At 42.0% G+C, this 16,091-nt stretch overlaps 1 protein-coding gene across 1 annotated transcript in view; it reads right to left on the bottom strand.

Annotated features, from left to right (window-relative positions):
* The window catches only part of LOC126101299 (cyclic nucleotide-gated cation channel alpha-3-like), an 881,849-nt gene that overhangs the window by 269,130 nt on the left and 596,628 nt on the right, over positions 1 to 16,091 (bottom strand). The window contains exon 10 of the mRNA XM_049911978.1: positions 11,075 to 11,155. Within this exon, the coding sequence (XP_049767935.1) occupies positions 11,075 to 11,155 (81 nt within the window). The remainder of the gene's footprint in view (positions 1 to 11,074; positions 11,156 to 16,091) is intronic.

Below are 16,091 nucleotides of genomic sequence, written 5' to 3'. Positions count from 1 at the left end.
GGCATGTAGTACCACCATACAGCGAGACCTTCAGAGGTGGTGGTCCACATTGCTGAACACACCGGTACCTCTAATACCCAGCTGCACGTCCTCTTGCATTGATGCATGCCTGTATTCGTTTTGCCATACTATCCAAAAGTTGATCAATGCCCTGTTGGTCCAGATTGTCCCACTCCTCAACGGCGATTCAGCGTAGATCCCTCAGAGTGGTTGGTGGGTCACCTCGTCCATAAACAGATGTCAATCTATTCCAGGCATGTTCGATAGGGTTCATGTCTGGAGAACGTGTTGGCCACTCTAGTCGAGCGATGTCGTTATCGCGAAGGAAGTCCTTCACTAGATGTGGACGATGAGAGCGTGAATTGCTGTCCATGAAGAAGAATGCCTCGGCATTATCCTGCCGATAAGATGGCATTCACGTGTCCTACAGCCGTTGCGGCGGCTTCCATGACCACCAGCGGCGTACGTCGGCCCCACATAATGCCACCCAAAACAGCAGGGAAAATTCACCTTGATGCATTCGCTGGACAGTGTGTCTAAGGCGTTCAGCCTTACCGGGTTTCCTCCAAACATGGCTCCGACGAATGTCTGGTTGAAGGCATATACGACATTTATCAGTGCAGAGAACGTGATTCCAGTCTTCAGCGTTCCATTCGGCATGTTTTTGGGCCCATCTGTACCTCGCTGCATGCTGTCGTGGTTGCAAAGATGGACCTCGTCATGGACGTAGGGAGTGACGTTGCGCATCATGTTGCCTATTGCGCACAGTTTGAAACGTAACACGACGTCCTGTGGCTGCACAAAAAACTAGAGTAGCCTGTTAAGTTTTTCAAGATGTCGTGGGAAACTGTTATTCAGCTGACCTATCCTTTATGTCAGGGGTCCTTGGCCGAAATGTTTGGCACGGTTATAGATGGAATGTGATCCTTAAAAGAATTACGTGCACAGTTTATGAGGGAGCGTTTGTCCGTTAAGATAAAGGACGTCCTATTCAGTGATAATTTTTCGGGTTCAGAAGGGGATGACAAATATTGAAATATATGAAAGTGTATTCGTTACAAACTACTGCGTGGACACACTGTATTCAACATGTAAACGTTACTACAGATTTTCAGATTTAGGTTATGACGTTTTCGATATTTCTGCCATCATTGGGGTAATGTGGCGCAGACGAATAGCGAAATTCCGCTTGACTGCTGAAGTGTCGTAAAATCGGTGGTGTCGTTGAGCTCCTGAATGGCTGTTTTTAGCTCAGAAATGGTTTTGGTGTTGATGCTGTACACCTTATCATTAATACAGCTCCACGAAAAAGAGTCGCAAGTGTCCAGATCCGGAGAATACGGTAGCCTCGAGTAAGAGGTGACTACATTTATCCAGCAGGGCTTCACGAGAACTAATTCGTTTCTCTTCCAAGGATTACCTTTTAAATTTCCTGAGCATCTCTGTTTACAGTTTTGGTGTGCTTTCTGATGTGTTGATGGATATGGCGACCGCTTATTTTGATTGTGTGTTGTATAAATTATTATTCTTGTAAAGTTTGTCACCGGGAGAGCGGTGTGCTGCCCCCACGCCCCTCCCATCCGCATCCTCCACCGAGGATGACACGGCGGTCGGATGGTCCCGGTAGGCTACTCGTGGCCTGAAGACGGAGTATTATTTATCAAAGTATTAACAGTTCAGCTGCCTTGTCTTCTTGGTAACGACCCGAAATGATGGAACAGTTATAACTAGTCGCAGAAGAATCGTGTATGGAATTGTCTTTACGGACGCTCTGCGCTCTCCAAAAACCCTCATCATCATCATCATCATCATCATTTAAGACTGATTATGCCTTTCAGCGTTCAGTCTGGAGCATAGTCCTCCTTATAAAATTCCTCCATGATCCCCTATTCAGTGCTAACATTGGTGCCTCTTCTGATGTGAAGCCTATTACTTCAAAATCATTCTTAACCGAATCCAGGTACCTTCTCCTTGGTCTACTGCTACTCCTCCTACCGTCTACTGCTGAACCCATGAGTCTCTTGGGTAACCTTGCTTCTCCCATGCGTGTTACATGACCCCACCATCTAAGCCTGTTCGCCCTGAGTGCTACTTCTATAGAGTTCATTCCCAGTTTTTCTTTGATTTCCTCATTGTGGAGACCCTCCTGCCATTGTTACCATCTACTAGTACCTGCAATCATCCTAGCTACTTTCATATCCGTAACCTCAACCTTATTGATAAGATAACCTGAATCCACTCAGATTTCGCTCCCATACAACAAAATTGGTCGAAAGATTGAACGGTGCACAGATAACTTAGTCTTGGTACTGACTTCCTTCTTGCAGAAGTGGGCGCCCACTGTATTATCTCTGCTACACCTCGCTTCCAGTTCTTTCACTATGTTGCCATCCTGTGAGAATATGTATCCTAAGTACTTGAAACCGTCCACCTGTTCTTTGTTCCTCCTATTTGGCACTCAATCCGTTTATATCTCTTTCCCATTGATATTACTTTCGTTTTGGAGATGCTAATCTTCATACCATAGTCCTTGCATTTCTGATCTCGCTCTGAAATATTATTTTTGCAAACTTTCAATCGAATCTGCCATCACAACTAAGTCATCCGCATATCCGAGACTGCTTATTTCGTGTTCACATATCTTCATCTCACCCAGCCAGTCTGTTGTTTTCAACATATGATGCATAAATAATATGAACAACAGTGGAGACAGGTTGCAGCCTTGTCTTACCCCTGAAACTACTCTGAACCATGAACTCAATTTACCGTCAACTCTAACAGCTGCCTGACTATCTATGTAAAGACCTTTAATTGCTTGCAAAAGTTTGCTTCCTATTCCATAATATCGTAGAACAGACAATAACTTCCTCCTAGGAACCCGGTCATATGCCTTTTCTAGATCTATAAAGCGTAGATACAATTCCCTGTTCCACTCGTAACACTTCTCCATTATTTGCTGTAAGCTAAAGATCTGGTCCTGACAACCTCTAAGAGGCCTAAACCCGCACTGATTTTCATCCAGTTTGTCCTTAACTAATACTCGCACTTTCTTTTCAACAACGCCTGAGACGATTTTACCCACAACGCTGATTAAAGAGATACCTTTGTAATTGTTACAATCTTTTCTGTTTCCATGTTTAAAGACTGGTGTGATTACTGCTTTCGTCCAGTCTGATGGAACCTGCCCCGACTCCCACGCCGTTTCAATTATCCTTTGTAGCCACTTAAGACCTGACATTCCACTGTATTTGATGAGTTCCGACTTAATTTCATCCACCCCAGCCGCTTTATTGCACTGCAATCTATTGACCATTTTCTCTACTTCCTCAAATGTGATCCTATTTCCATCATCATTCCTATCCCACTGTACATCGAAATCTGAAACATTACTGATCGTATTTTCACCTACATTGAGCAACTCTTCCAACAAGTATTCTATTCGTCTTCCCTAACACTGATATTACATGTTCGTCCCATTTCATATCGATTGTCAGCATGATCACACGGAGGTTATAGCTATATTTCCATATAGTAACTTGATACCTTTCATACATCTGGGTCAATCCGTGTCGACCTGTTACCTGAGGATGTAACAAAGTGGTACAGAAATTATGAGAAAACTTTGAGGTTCAGAGGAGTTTCTCAGACAGAGAGTGGCTTCGAGAGGGGATGCAGACGGGGAGTCGGGAGCGAGAATGGGAATGAGGGAGCGGCTGCTTGACGGCTTACTGTTCGAAAACTCGCGGCAGTGTCCGAGACGGCGCTGGTCCGGAGGCAGTGGGAGGCAGCCGGCAGCTTTGCAGGGCAGTACAGGCCGCGGTGCGCCTGTCACGGCGGGCGCTCGCTCGCGCGGAAGGGACGCGTCGCAGGGCGGCACGCTAACGTGCCCGGCACCTCCCTGTGTCCGTGGCTGCGTGTCTGTCTGTCTGCCTGTGTGTGTGTGTGTGTGTGTGGCCGGTGCGCGGCGCACGCAAAGCTGCTGCCGTGTAACTGGCATTACCGTGGCCGCTGGCTCATGCCCGCATTACACTAGACGTCCCGTCGTACGCTATCCATGACATTTATAGAATAACATTCCGTCAACGACACAGCCTAGGCACGTGGTTCAGAACCCCCGTGACACGTTTACCTGGTTAACCTTTGATATATCAAGTGAGGTTTCCTGGGAACCCGAGGAACGGCTTTTGGTGATACTGCTGCAACTGTGCGAACTAATTTATTCTTAATTTTTATGCCTCTCCTGCATCTTTTATACTGCGTTTGTTAAAAAAATAAACAAGCAGTGTCCTGCCGAGACGCCAAGCGTACTTTTGCTTGAATCTGCGTAGTCCCGCAGTAGAATCATATATATATATATATATATATATATATATATATATATATATTTCTTCGTCATATATATATTTCTTCGCCATATATAGGGCGAAGACAAATTCGCGTGCTAAGACTTCGCAGCGCGACTACGCTGATTCAAGCATACAATAATGTGTCTCACATAATTTCATCTTGCTCTTATTTCCGGCGGTAAATGGATGTTAAAGATTGGGAATCTGCAACACTATAATCGCATGTACAGAAAGGTCTCCCTCAGCAGCTGGCAGTTTCGCTGTGCTGTTGATACAATGGATAGCGTTATGGGTTAGCATGCAAAAGGTCGAAGGTTCGATTCTGGTTCGAGGCGTATTTGTTTTTATTTGCTAAATGTAGTCTGCGTGGTACGATATCTGGCGTCTTAGTCGTCATGCAGCGACTGCAGTTGATCTTCAATAAAAAAATAGGTTAACACTGTAATTTGAAGGCGAACATGTCACAAGTAGCATTTCCAGGGAAATGGCTCGGGCGGAGAGGGCCAATTGTAAGGCTTCCGCGTTCACCTGATCTAAATCCCCTGGATTTCTTCCTGTGTGGACACTTGAAGCAGCATGTATACTCTACTCCGCCGACGTTGTGGAAGAACTGATAGCGAGTGTTTATACTGCTCTTGTATGTGTGTATGCAGCCATGTTGCGAAGAGTTCAGAGCTGCACGATTCAGCGGGTCGCGCAGTGTGTGGACGTGCAGGGAAATGACTTGTCTGACCACGATTTTGTTACTTTTGTCCACCGTTGCAAAAAATCGTACTACGTAAATGTGAGAAACATGTGGCTTAAAAAACTGTGTATACTACAGTATTATATGGTTGAATGAAATTGGCAAATAAAAACAAATATGCCTCTACCCAGAATCAAACCCTCGACCTTCTGCGTGTTAATCCAAAACACTGTCCACTGCACCAACTGCACAGCACTATACAGATGAGGTGAGAGAGGTAGTTACCGTGCAAGTCATTACAGCGTTGCCAGATTCCCAATGTTTAACGTCCATTTACTGGTGGAAATATGTGCTGGACGAAATTTTGTGAGCGACATTTTTGATTTGTTAGTATGTGAGGAATCGCGCTGCAAAGTTCGAGTGAGCGACTTCTTCTTCACAGTGTAATCATCACGTAGTACCTCTGTTTCAGCACTGCTGTGTATATGTTCACCTATAGTAAAACTCAGTCACTTCTTGGGTAAGCCTTGGATCCGTTTGTCCACTGTTTTCATAATAAGTCTGCCACTACATGTCCATTTTGTACGATAAATGTTTTAAATGCTTAACACGTCAAACCAGTATTGATATGTCCTTCTTCCTTGGTATATTTGTGATGAGTCTTACGACGCTGGTTCCCTTGGTAATACTTTGTGTCACATAATACACAGCCATCCTGCTTTTTTTGTTTTACATGATCAGGTCCCATTCCATTTCGTGACTTGTACATTTCCAACACTCATTCGTATTTTTTATTCTTTCACCTGATCAAACCCCTTCCAATTTTATGACTTGCACATTTCGTATATTCGTATGTGTTCTCATTAATGCATATTAATGGGGACTTTCACATTGTAGAGTTCATACGTTACTGTGTTCCAATAGTGTTGATACTATAGTTATGGGGTCATGCCCCCATGAGCCACTTATAGCTCATTAGCCAACACAGCATTATTTGGTCTTCTTCTCGATATAGTCTTAAGATTAGTTTTGTCCTATATATTTGCTTAGATTTTTACGTTTTTTATTTTAACTTTTGTACTGTATACGGACATACATTTCCGTCTTTATTGCTGGTTGAACATAAACTATTTTTACAGGTGTATGTATCTCAAACCACAAGATAATGTCTGTAACTATGATGTATGCATGATCCTGCCCAAGATTAGTGGATATTTATTTACGTGATGTCAGTAACCTCACATTTTTAATTAAGTCTTTCATTGTGATACATACTTGTTTCCATTATTTTAACGTTGCAAGCACATAGATGATCGGTTCTGTAATGGGTCTTAATTGTAAATAGGTACTCATTTCTATTTTCACGTTACATTGGTGTGACTGAGTTTTACTATAGGCGAGACAGTGTACGTAGCAGTACTGACACAAAGTACAACAATTTGATCCCCATAAACATGCAGTAAGCTTATCAGGTTGTATATAGATCGCTCGTTTTGAAACTATAGAATAGCTATGTATTACGTTCTTTAATTCTAGGTACAATTTTGTTTTTGAGGTCATTCCGTTGCTAATGTAACTGCTTTTAGAGCATTGATCATGACGAAGTGTACCGTCTAGACCGGTTCGTAATAAATTGATATTCAGATTACAGTTGACGGTAGTGCTGAATTTAGTACAATGCTTCGGGTGCTGGATGAATTTGATCTCAGTGACCCAGAAGATGGCTTGAGCAAACCTGACACAGACTTTACTCCAGAACAAGATGCTTCAGAATCAGAAGATAACCATTAATTCAGAAGAAAGTGGTATCGTCAGTGAGCATTCTTATGGGGATTCCGATGAAGGATAAGAGATTATTGCAAAGGCAGGGCGAAAACGGACAATTTCAGTGTCCTCGTGACTGGCTGTCGTGAGTATAACACTGACAAAGGATCTCTCAAGCTGACGAATGCAAGTGACAATGGAAGTGATCTTGCACCAAAAGTGTCTGAAGTTTTCAACATGTGTTCTGATGACTTAATTGCAGATACTGAATGCAACTTCACTAATGATGAAGAGTCGAGTATTGCCTAGTATTACAATGCAAATGGTACTCTGAGTAGAATGAGAATTAGGACGAACGTAGATTTTGGCAAACTGACAGTGTTTTGTGGAGCGCTTGTGACTGCCAGGGCTCTTCGTGCCGAAAGAAATCAGTTTCTGGAACGAGGACAACACACAAAAACATTCGTCGAGCAGTTTTTACTTTTGCCATGGCACGGAATCGATATGCGCTTAGTTTTCAGTTTCTCAGGTTTGACGATAAAGCAACACATCAACAACGCTTATTTAATTTAAATACTCTTTTACACGTCTATTGAACCTAATCTGAGTAGCCTTCTACACTACTGTGCTGAAAAACTAAAAATAAAACATGGGTCCCCAAAAGATCCCAGCTTGGTAAACGACATTGACGACTTATGCTTTGTATGTCAAGAATAAAGAGATGAAATACCAACCAATACACTTTGGCACCTAACTAAGCACAGAGTCATATGAGAGAAGGAAAAACTGAGGTTTTTTATTTTATTTTATTTTTATGATTTTTATATATTTTGTTTTGTTTTGTTCTATTTTGTTTTATTTTTTTTGCCAGTCCGCCACGAATTCATTTCCTTCTCCAACCTCTTCATTTCAGGGTAGCACTTGTAGCACTCTACGCCGGTTATTCTCTGGATGTATTCCAGTCTCTGTCTCCCTCTACAGGTTTTACCCTCCAGTTTCCTCGAGCTGGAAGGAGATTATTCTCCGATGCTGTAACACATGTATTATCATCCTCTCCCCTCCTCTTATCAGTTTTTACCATATGTTCCTGTCTTCACTGATGCTGCGGAGAACCTCCTCATGCTTTGTCTTATCAGTCCACTCAATTTTCAACATTCTTGAGAGTGGCACATCTCAAATTCATCGACTGTCTTCTGTTTCGATTTTACCACTGTCCACGACTGACTACCATACTACGATGCGATCCAAAAGTGCATTCTCAGAAATTTAATTACCAAATTAAGGCTCATGGTTGATAGCAGCAGAATTCCCTTGGCCAGGAATATCCATTTTTTTCATGCCAGTCTGCTTATTAAGTCCTCTTTCCTTCATCCATCATGTGCTATTTTGCCCCCAAGGTAGCAGAATTCCTTTACTTCGTCTACTTCTTGATCACTTGTTTTAATGTTAAGTTTGTAGATAATCTCAATTGCGCTACTGCTCATCACTTTCGTTTTTCTTCGGTTCACTCTCATTCATATTTGGCACTCATTGGACTGTTAATTTTATTCTAAAAGTTCTGAAATTCTTTCTCACAATGAGGAAGTCAACATCACTAATGAATCTTATTGCTGTCATTTTACTCATAATTTCTAGCAATATTATTTCTATTCCGCTTGGTATATATCGACGCGTGTCGTAAAAAATGGCATATTTTTATTCCTTCCTTAGCTTGTATTTTCAGTGCTAGCACAGTCGATATTTCCTTTTAACACTAGCAAGTTATGGCGATTAGAACTGGTACCCTCAGAGCTTTTCCGATATCGGTAATAATAACATACCTGCCATCAAATTTTGTTACAAGTTATGATTTATCGTAATTGTTTTCAGAGCGTATTCTCCACGGAATCCTAGACATCATACAGTGGCTCCACTTTCTCTATTTGAAAATATTTCTTCATTAACGGAAAATGGTCTTACAGGCCAGGCATTTTCCAAATCGGAAAAATAATTGCTAGTAGAATTTATGACTAAAGACAAGTGCTTACTACTACAACTGGATGAAAACAACTTAAATAAACAGAGAAAGCCAGATGACCTACCTATAAGATTCAAAATCATGCTTTCTCGGCGAGCAACGTGGGGGATTTAGTAGGAGAGGCAGAAGACAAACAAATGAACCCGGAATCGGACTGTAGACGTAGTTATGACAGCAGTGACAGTGAAATTAAACTGGAAAGCTCTTGTAGTCGGGGAAAGGGATAGTAGTTTCGCCAGGGAAGCCTTTTTATATTCTATGAGAAGGCAGAGAAGAAAACTTAACGGAAGATGCAAACATGATATTACAAACCATTCGTAATGCTCTTAACTAAGAACCTGAATTTGTGTGACAGTCTACTGAGGGCCATAAAACTAGTAAAATGCTGACATAGAGATTTTAAGGACAATTTAATGCTCTGATTAAAGCACAATTCGAGATTTTTGTTAATCCCGCAGAAAAATTTAATTCTCAGGAGTAATATTCCTGTTGTGGAACCACTGGTGTAGGCCTTTTATCAAAGTATTTTGGAACATTCGCTCCCTCGAATCACTACTGAGTGTTGATGTGCTGCTGTTAGGACACTGAACGCCCACTTGAGAAGCTCAAGTTCAATCCATCTCCAATCATAACGTTTGAAGTTTTTTTCCATGTCTCTAAATCACGTTAGATGAATGCTGGATGTTTCTTTTACGAAACTGAAGTCATTTCGCTCTCCCATCATATCCTGACAGACTATTGTTTCGTCTCCGATGGCTTGATCTTGAATCTCTGTGGTAAGATATTTGTACAACTCTCTAGTTAGCTCACGCTTTTATATATTTAAGCTTTCTAAGTTAGTGTTAAGCGGTTGTACATAATGAAGTTGTGATTCCTAGATCATGTTCTACAATATCTGAGGAATGCGCCACATTGTGCTCTAATTTGCGCAAAATAAAATAATTATTTTTTTCCAGTTGCAGTGGAGTGGACAAATGAAACTAATAGCTCGAATAAATGCATTGTTTATAAGACTACCTTTGTGGAACAAAGTTCACTTTATGACACAAGATCTTTTTTGTTACTCAAACCTTTCGTTGGCCTTGTAGTAACTGCTCAGTGCTATTTGGCATCTCCTTTTAGATGTCTACAATGTCGACAACACTTCGTCAACTGCGAACAATTTTTGCTCCAAAATGTTTTCCTTAATCATAAAACTATTTTTCTGAAAAAGGAATCTGTTATAAACTGAAAAAACGTCCAAATCGTTCCATAGTAAATTCTGGTGAATTTTCTAAGTCAACCTCAAATCGGAGGAAAATGTTTTTCTCGATGAACGTAATATGTGTGAAATCTGGCAACGGATTTTAGGTCTTCCCCACATCACACGTCATGGAGGTTTATGGATCTTATTAAAAGACTGATGGAGGTGCGTGTTCTTTCCACAAAATCGACCAGTACCCATACTGTAACCATTCCAAATGTGAGTACTGTGTCACTATTCCTCTTGTATCGCTCCCTTCCGCTTTTAATGATGTTACGCTTTCGCTTTGCCTTGGTTTTCAAGCTTGTTAAAACAAGGAGGAACTGTAATGTTACTGAAAATACAGAGGCTCCTGTGTAAACATCATGGAGCAATAAATAATTTTATATTGCTTCGAAGCATTATGTTTTCCGGTCATTATGTAAAAAGTTATTGTTGGCAAGGACTATGACTCTTCTCAGGGTGAATTTTTCGCCTTAGTATATAGTATCAGTTGCAGCAGTATTTCAGTATGGTCGATTGAAGTCTGGCATCACTACTCATATATATCGCAAACTCATTGTTTAAAAAGTATGTCATGACAACGTCATTTCCCTACATATTTCATCAGTGATATTTTAAAATAGTTTACGTCCGTAAGTGAATTATTTTTTGAAAACTGTATAGCAGTTGTCCCCATAAATTAATAGCAAACATTTTCTGAAACAGAATTACTAATATCGATACAACCACAATATTTCTGTTAGGGTTCCACTCAAAGATGAACTCGGTTAGCCGGATAAGATTTACTGGTGTCAACGCTGTGTCGCTGTTCGCGTGTCAAGTGCACGCGTTCTAATGTTACTGTATTAATATTATCCACGAAAACGCTTTCCCTCGAGATTCCCACAAACTCGCGTGGCTTCCAGAGCAGCTTATCCTTCGTCCTAGATCGGAGAGTATCCTAGCTTCGCCTCATCGACCCTCATCGCTTGAGCTGCCACTGCCTCCGGACACAGTACTCTGTTGAGTATACTGACCCGCGGTTGGATTTGAACTGGAGTATTCGGGATTTGAGACCGCGCCTGGGCAGGTGTTTGGGGCCGTTCGGCGATCCATCGCTGCAACAGGAGCACACAACACAATTCAGTGAAGCGCCACAGAATGAACCATTTGTCGAAGGACCGCTAAGGCTATTGTGCTTACTGGAAACTACAGTGAGTACGCAAACTACAGCATAAGCCGTGCTGGGCTGCATAACATTTCCAGTATTTAGCTTCTCGGTGGTGCAACACTACTTAACAAGTTCAGAGATAACAACAGTCAAAGTGGTTAACATGCAATACTACGTGCCTTAACAATACTAAGCATGCTTTCACGTAAAGTTAGCAAGATAGTAATTATGGATTTGAAATTCAGTCTGCTACTTTATATAAATGTTCCATTGCTGGTGTAACTTACTGGGCAAAATCTGCTTAGTATATTTTTTCCGACCAACTGCACGGTTCACGGAGGTAAAGATCCCCATTAGAATAAAGCAGAAAAGAAATGGTTCTTCCCCGTGAGGTCTCATAAGATTAGCAACCATCTAAGTTACACCGACACTCTATTTCTCAAGAAAGTTATTAATTATGATGTTCTTACCGCTAGGACATTTGGTACAAATTCGCAGAAAATAAAGGATCTCAGTAAAAAATTCTTTAAGTTAGTTTATAAAATAATATGTACATGATTCAGAGATGGGAGACATATGATGGCTACATATGTGTAGGTTTGAACATAAGCGAAGTTTTTGACACACTTACGAAACATCATGTAAATATGAGTAATTCTTACGAAAGCAGATAAAGAGAGAACGTTTCCAATTGCAGACAGTCTAGTGCTACGTACAGTACGTAATGTAGTAAAATTTTTCATATAACGATGAAATTTTATTTTGATCCGATGAAATAATTTACGTTATACATACTTCCTTCTTACGTCATTATCTGCATGAGTTCTTACTTCGTTGCGTGATTGCCATTGGATTTAACGACGTGCAAAGGGACGAAGAGTAGACGATGAAGGCATTAGAGATGGAGCACAAATTCTGACTGAGTAGAGAACCTGCCATGCCGTTTGAGAGGAACCACTCATGCATATCCTTAGCTTCTGTCCCAGATCAGCACTGTTTTAGAAAGCATCCGTGATGCCCTTCTTTCACATGATGTCCAGTGAACCATGGATGACGGGCAACAGGCAGGTTCAATATTCGTAATTTCCGAAAAGCGTTTGACACCGTGCCCCACTGCAGCCTGTTACCGAAGGTAGGGGCATGCGAAATAGGTTCCCAGATATGTGAGTGGCTCGAAGACTTCCTAAGCAGAACAATCCAGTACGTTGTCCACGATAGTGAGCGTTCAGCAGGGACAAGCGTATCGTCAGGAATGCCAAGGGGAAGTGTGATAAAACTTCAATTATTCTCTATAATTATACATAAACGATATGACGGAGAGGGTGAGCATGAATGTGCGGCTGTTTGCTGATGGTACTGGGATGTATCCGAAAGTGGTGTTGTTGAGTAACTAGGATGACACAAAAAGCCTTCGACCAAATTTCTAGTTGATGTGGCGAATAACATACATCTCTAAATGAAGAGGAATGTGATGTAATGTTGCAATTACAGGATATAGTGGATATTACTGAAGCTAAAGGAAAGATTCATGGAATGAAAATCAATGGAAAGAAAACAAAAGTAATGACACGAGAAGGAAATAAAAGAGGTAAAGTTAATGCTGAGTAGAGAAGTAATGGAACATGAGTAAAGCTTTAAATATCTAGGAAGCATAATAGAAACGGATTAAAAGAGCATCACAGATGTTAAAACCAGAATATCAGTGACGAAAGATGCATTTTATAAGAAAAGGAGAATTCTCTGCCGCAAAGAAGTGAGCAAAAGGCTAATGAAATATTTTGTATACTGTGTCCTTATATATGGTGATAAAACGTGCAGACTAAGGAAAAAAGATAGAGCAAGGCTGGCGGTTTTTGTAATGTGGACGTGTTGGAGGATGGAAAGAATAAGCTGGATGGAGAGAGTGTAAAATGAAGAGATACTGAGAATAGTGGGAAGGCAAGGTCAGTTACTAGAAGAACATATTGAAACTGCATTGGAAATATGTCAAGAAACAATGAGGGGCTCACAAAAACTGTCTTACAAGGTTACGTGGAAGGAAAGAGGAGGTGAAGGAGAAAGAGTTTTTAGATCCTGAGTGATGTGATTGACGGCATCACATACAGCAAATGGCAGAAAACTCATCATGATGAATGTTCCAACACAGCATCAGTAGTGCTATCCTGCGTCAGTCAAATATCTAGGTGTAACATTGTATAGCGATATGAAATGGAACGCGCTTGTAAGGATTGTAGTAGAAAATGCGACTTCGTTTTATTGAAAGAATCTTAGGAAAGTGTGGTTCATCTGTAAAGAAGACCGCGACACATTCTTGAGTACTGCTCGAGTGCTTGGGATCGCCACCATTTCAGATTCGTAGAAGACATCGAAGTATTTCAGAGACGCGCTGCCAGATCAGTTAATCGTAGGCTCAATCAACATGCAAGCACTGCGGAGATGGTTCGTGAACTCAAATGGGAATCCCTGGAGAGAATTCGGTGAACCGGCATACGAAGCTGACTGCAGAAGGATTCTGCTACCTACATTTAGCGTAAGGACTAGGAACGTAAGGTAAGTCAGACTCGTTCGGAGGCATATAGACATTCATTTTCCCCTCGCTCTATTTGGGAGAGGAACAGGGCAGGAAATGACTAGTAGTTGTTCAAGGTACCCTTCACCACGCACCATACGGCGGCTTGCGGCGTATTTGTGTAAATGCAGATGATGTGGAAGTGATTTAGGAAAATCGAGCAAAAAGTGTGAGGAAGATTTAAACCGCCGTCTTCGCGAACACTGGTGTCATTAGAGGTAACATACTGATTTTGAATAGCCAGTTGATTACCCAGATTCAATTCTTCTATGATTGCCCTAAATCGCTTCAGGCGTTGGATCCTTTGAAAACTATTTTTTGACTATCATTGTCCAGTTTGAGCTGGTAGGTTGTCCCTTAGTGTGACTAGGACCTCCCGTCGAATAGACCGTTCGCCGGATGCAAATCTTTCTATTTGACGCCGCTTCGGCGACTTGCCCGTCGGTGCGGATGAAATGATGGTGATGATTAGGACAACACAACATCCAGTACCAGAGCGGAGAAAATCTCTGACCCAGCCGGGAATCGAACCTGGGCCCTTAGGATTGACATTCTGTCACGCTGACCACTCAGCTACCGGAGGCGGACAAGTTGTCCCTAATAACCCCATAGTCTAGGGTATATTCTGTTCCTTGCATCTTCGATAGAGATCTACCATGACCTGGGATTGGACGGGTCTGGGGCAGCAAGACGCTTGTGGCCGCTTTGAAGGAATCACCAAAGCATGCCGTCCAAAGTGTATAAGGGAAATAAGCGTAAATCGGAATGGTCAGATATATAACAGGTTTTCGTATAAATATCTGCCAAAGATTAACAAAGACATCAGATAAATGCTAGAACACTTAACAGCTGATACATCCATGTTTCTGGCAAGAATAATATACAGAAGAATGGAACAGGAAATTAGAGATGTCAGATGATACTCGAGATATTCGTAGACGGTAGAAGCTGTACACTAAAACAGTCTGCAATTTTAGGGTGAAGAAGTTAGAGCAGGAGAGAATTCACAGCAAAGCGAATCAGATCAGTCAGCTAAGGCAAGTTTTCATATTTTCTTGGTAAAGTTTTCTTGGTAAAGTTTTCATGAAAAAGTTAAAGATCTCCAGAAGGGCAGTTAGTAGAAGCGGCTGCCTCAAACAACTGTAAATAAAAGAGAAGGAAGAAACGTTCGGGTCGCCTGGGATACAGGATATTCTGATAGGTGAGCGTCACATCTCACAGACGTTGAAGTTCCGTGAACACTGTCGTCTACAGGTTAGCACGAGTCCTGCAGTCTGATAAGAAGTATTAATGGCTATTACTCGTAATATGGGGTGTGTCCAGCCGTCACAGTTGTGAAAGCTTGAACTCTGCTGGGCACGCTTTCAGTGAGGTGTCGTAATATCTGTGGAGGAATGGCAACACCTTCTTCGTCAAAACGAAATCAGTGAAGGTAGTCGTATTCGACCTGTGGAGGGGGGGGGGAGGAGGGGGGGGGGTCAGGAGCGAAGTCGACGTAACTCGTACCAAAGGAAGGGGTTCCATTGGGTTCAGGTTGGAACTCCGGATAGGCCAGTCATTTCACGAATGATTTGTCCACAGACCATTGCCTCACAGACACTGCTTTATGGCCGAGTACATTGTCGTGATCATACAAATAACCATTGTCTCCTAACTGTTCTTCTACTGCAAGCAGTTCGCAAAGCTGTGGAATGTGTACATATTCTTCGGATTTTGTGTTTTTTTAAGCGCAATAATGGGACCACACCACGAAAAATAACCCACTTCTTAACACCATCTCCTCCGTTCTTCACTATTGGCACTACACTTGATGGCAGGTAACGTTATCGAGGCATTCGGCAAACCCAAACGCTATCATCGGAGTGTCACAGCGTAATTCATCACCCCACATCACTTGTTTCAATGCAAAGCCGTCGCTCTTTACGCCATTTCAATCGTTGCTTAGTGCTGACTGCAGGAATGTGCGTCTTATCAGGAGCCGCTCGACGACTAACCCACATTATTTTTAACATCCTTATGCAGAGCCGTAGTGGTGGCTGGATACTGGCAGCATGTCGGCACTTAGAAGCGACCCCTTCGTCCGACCTCATACGAATCCTAACAATTACCTTCCGCGATACTCGATGGTCGTTGTCCGACAGAACATGAGGTCTGTCTGATCTTGGTACAGTCGTGATTGCTCCCCCACCTTTCCACGCCACAGGCATATAACAAGCAAACGAAATGGGTCACTTGAGAAGGAATACAATGTGATGGATTTTTCCGAAGTCACTGAGTTTACTTGTCCGACCCTTTCTGCTGTTTACACTACTCG

Source organism: Schistocerca cancellata, chromosome 9 (genome assembly GCF_023864275.1).
Source record: "Schistocerca cancellata isolate TAMUIC-IGC-003103 chromosome 9, iqSchCanc2.1, whole genome shotgun sequence".
In the NCBI taxonomy this organism is placed as follows: Eukaryota; Metazoa; Arthropoda; class Insecta; order Orthoptera; family Acrididae; genus Schistocerca; species Schistocerca cancellata.
The sequence above is the reverse complement of the archived record's forward strand: the minus strand, read 5'-3'. Positions and strand labels throughout refer to the sequence as shown.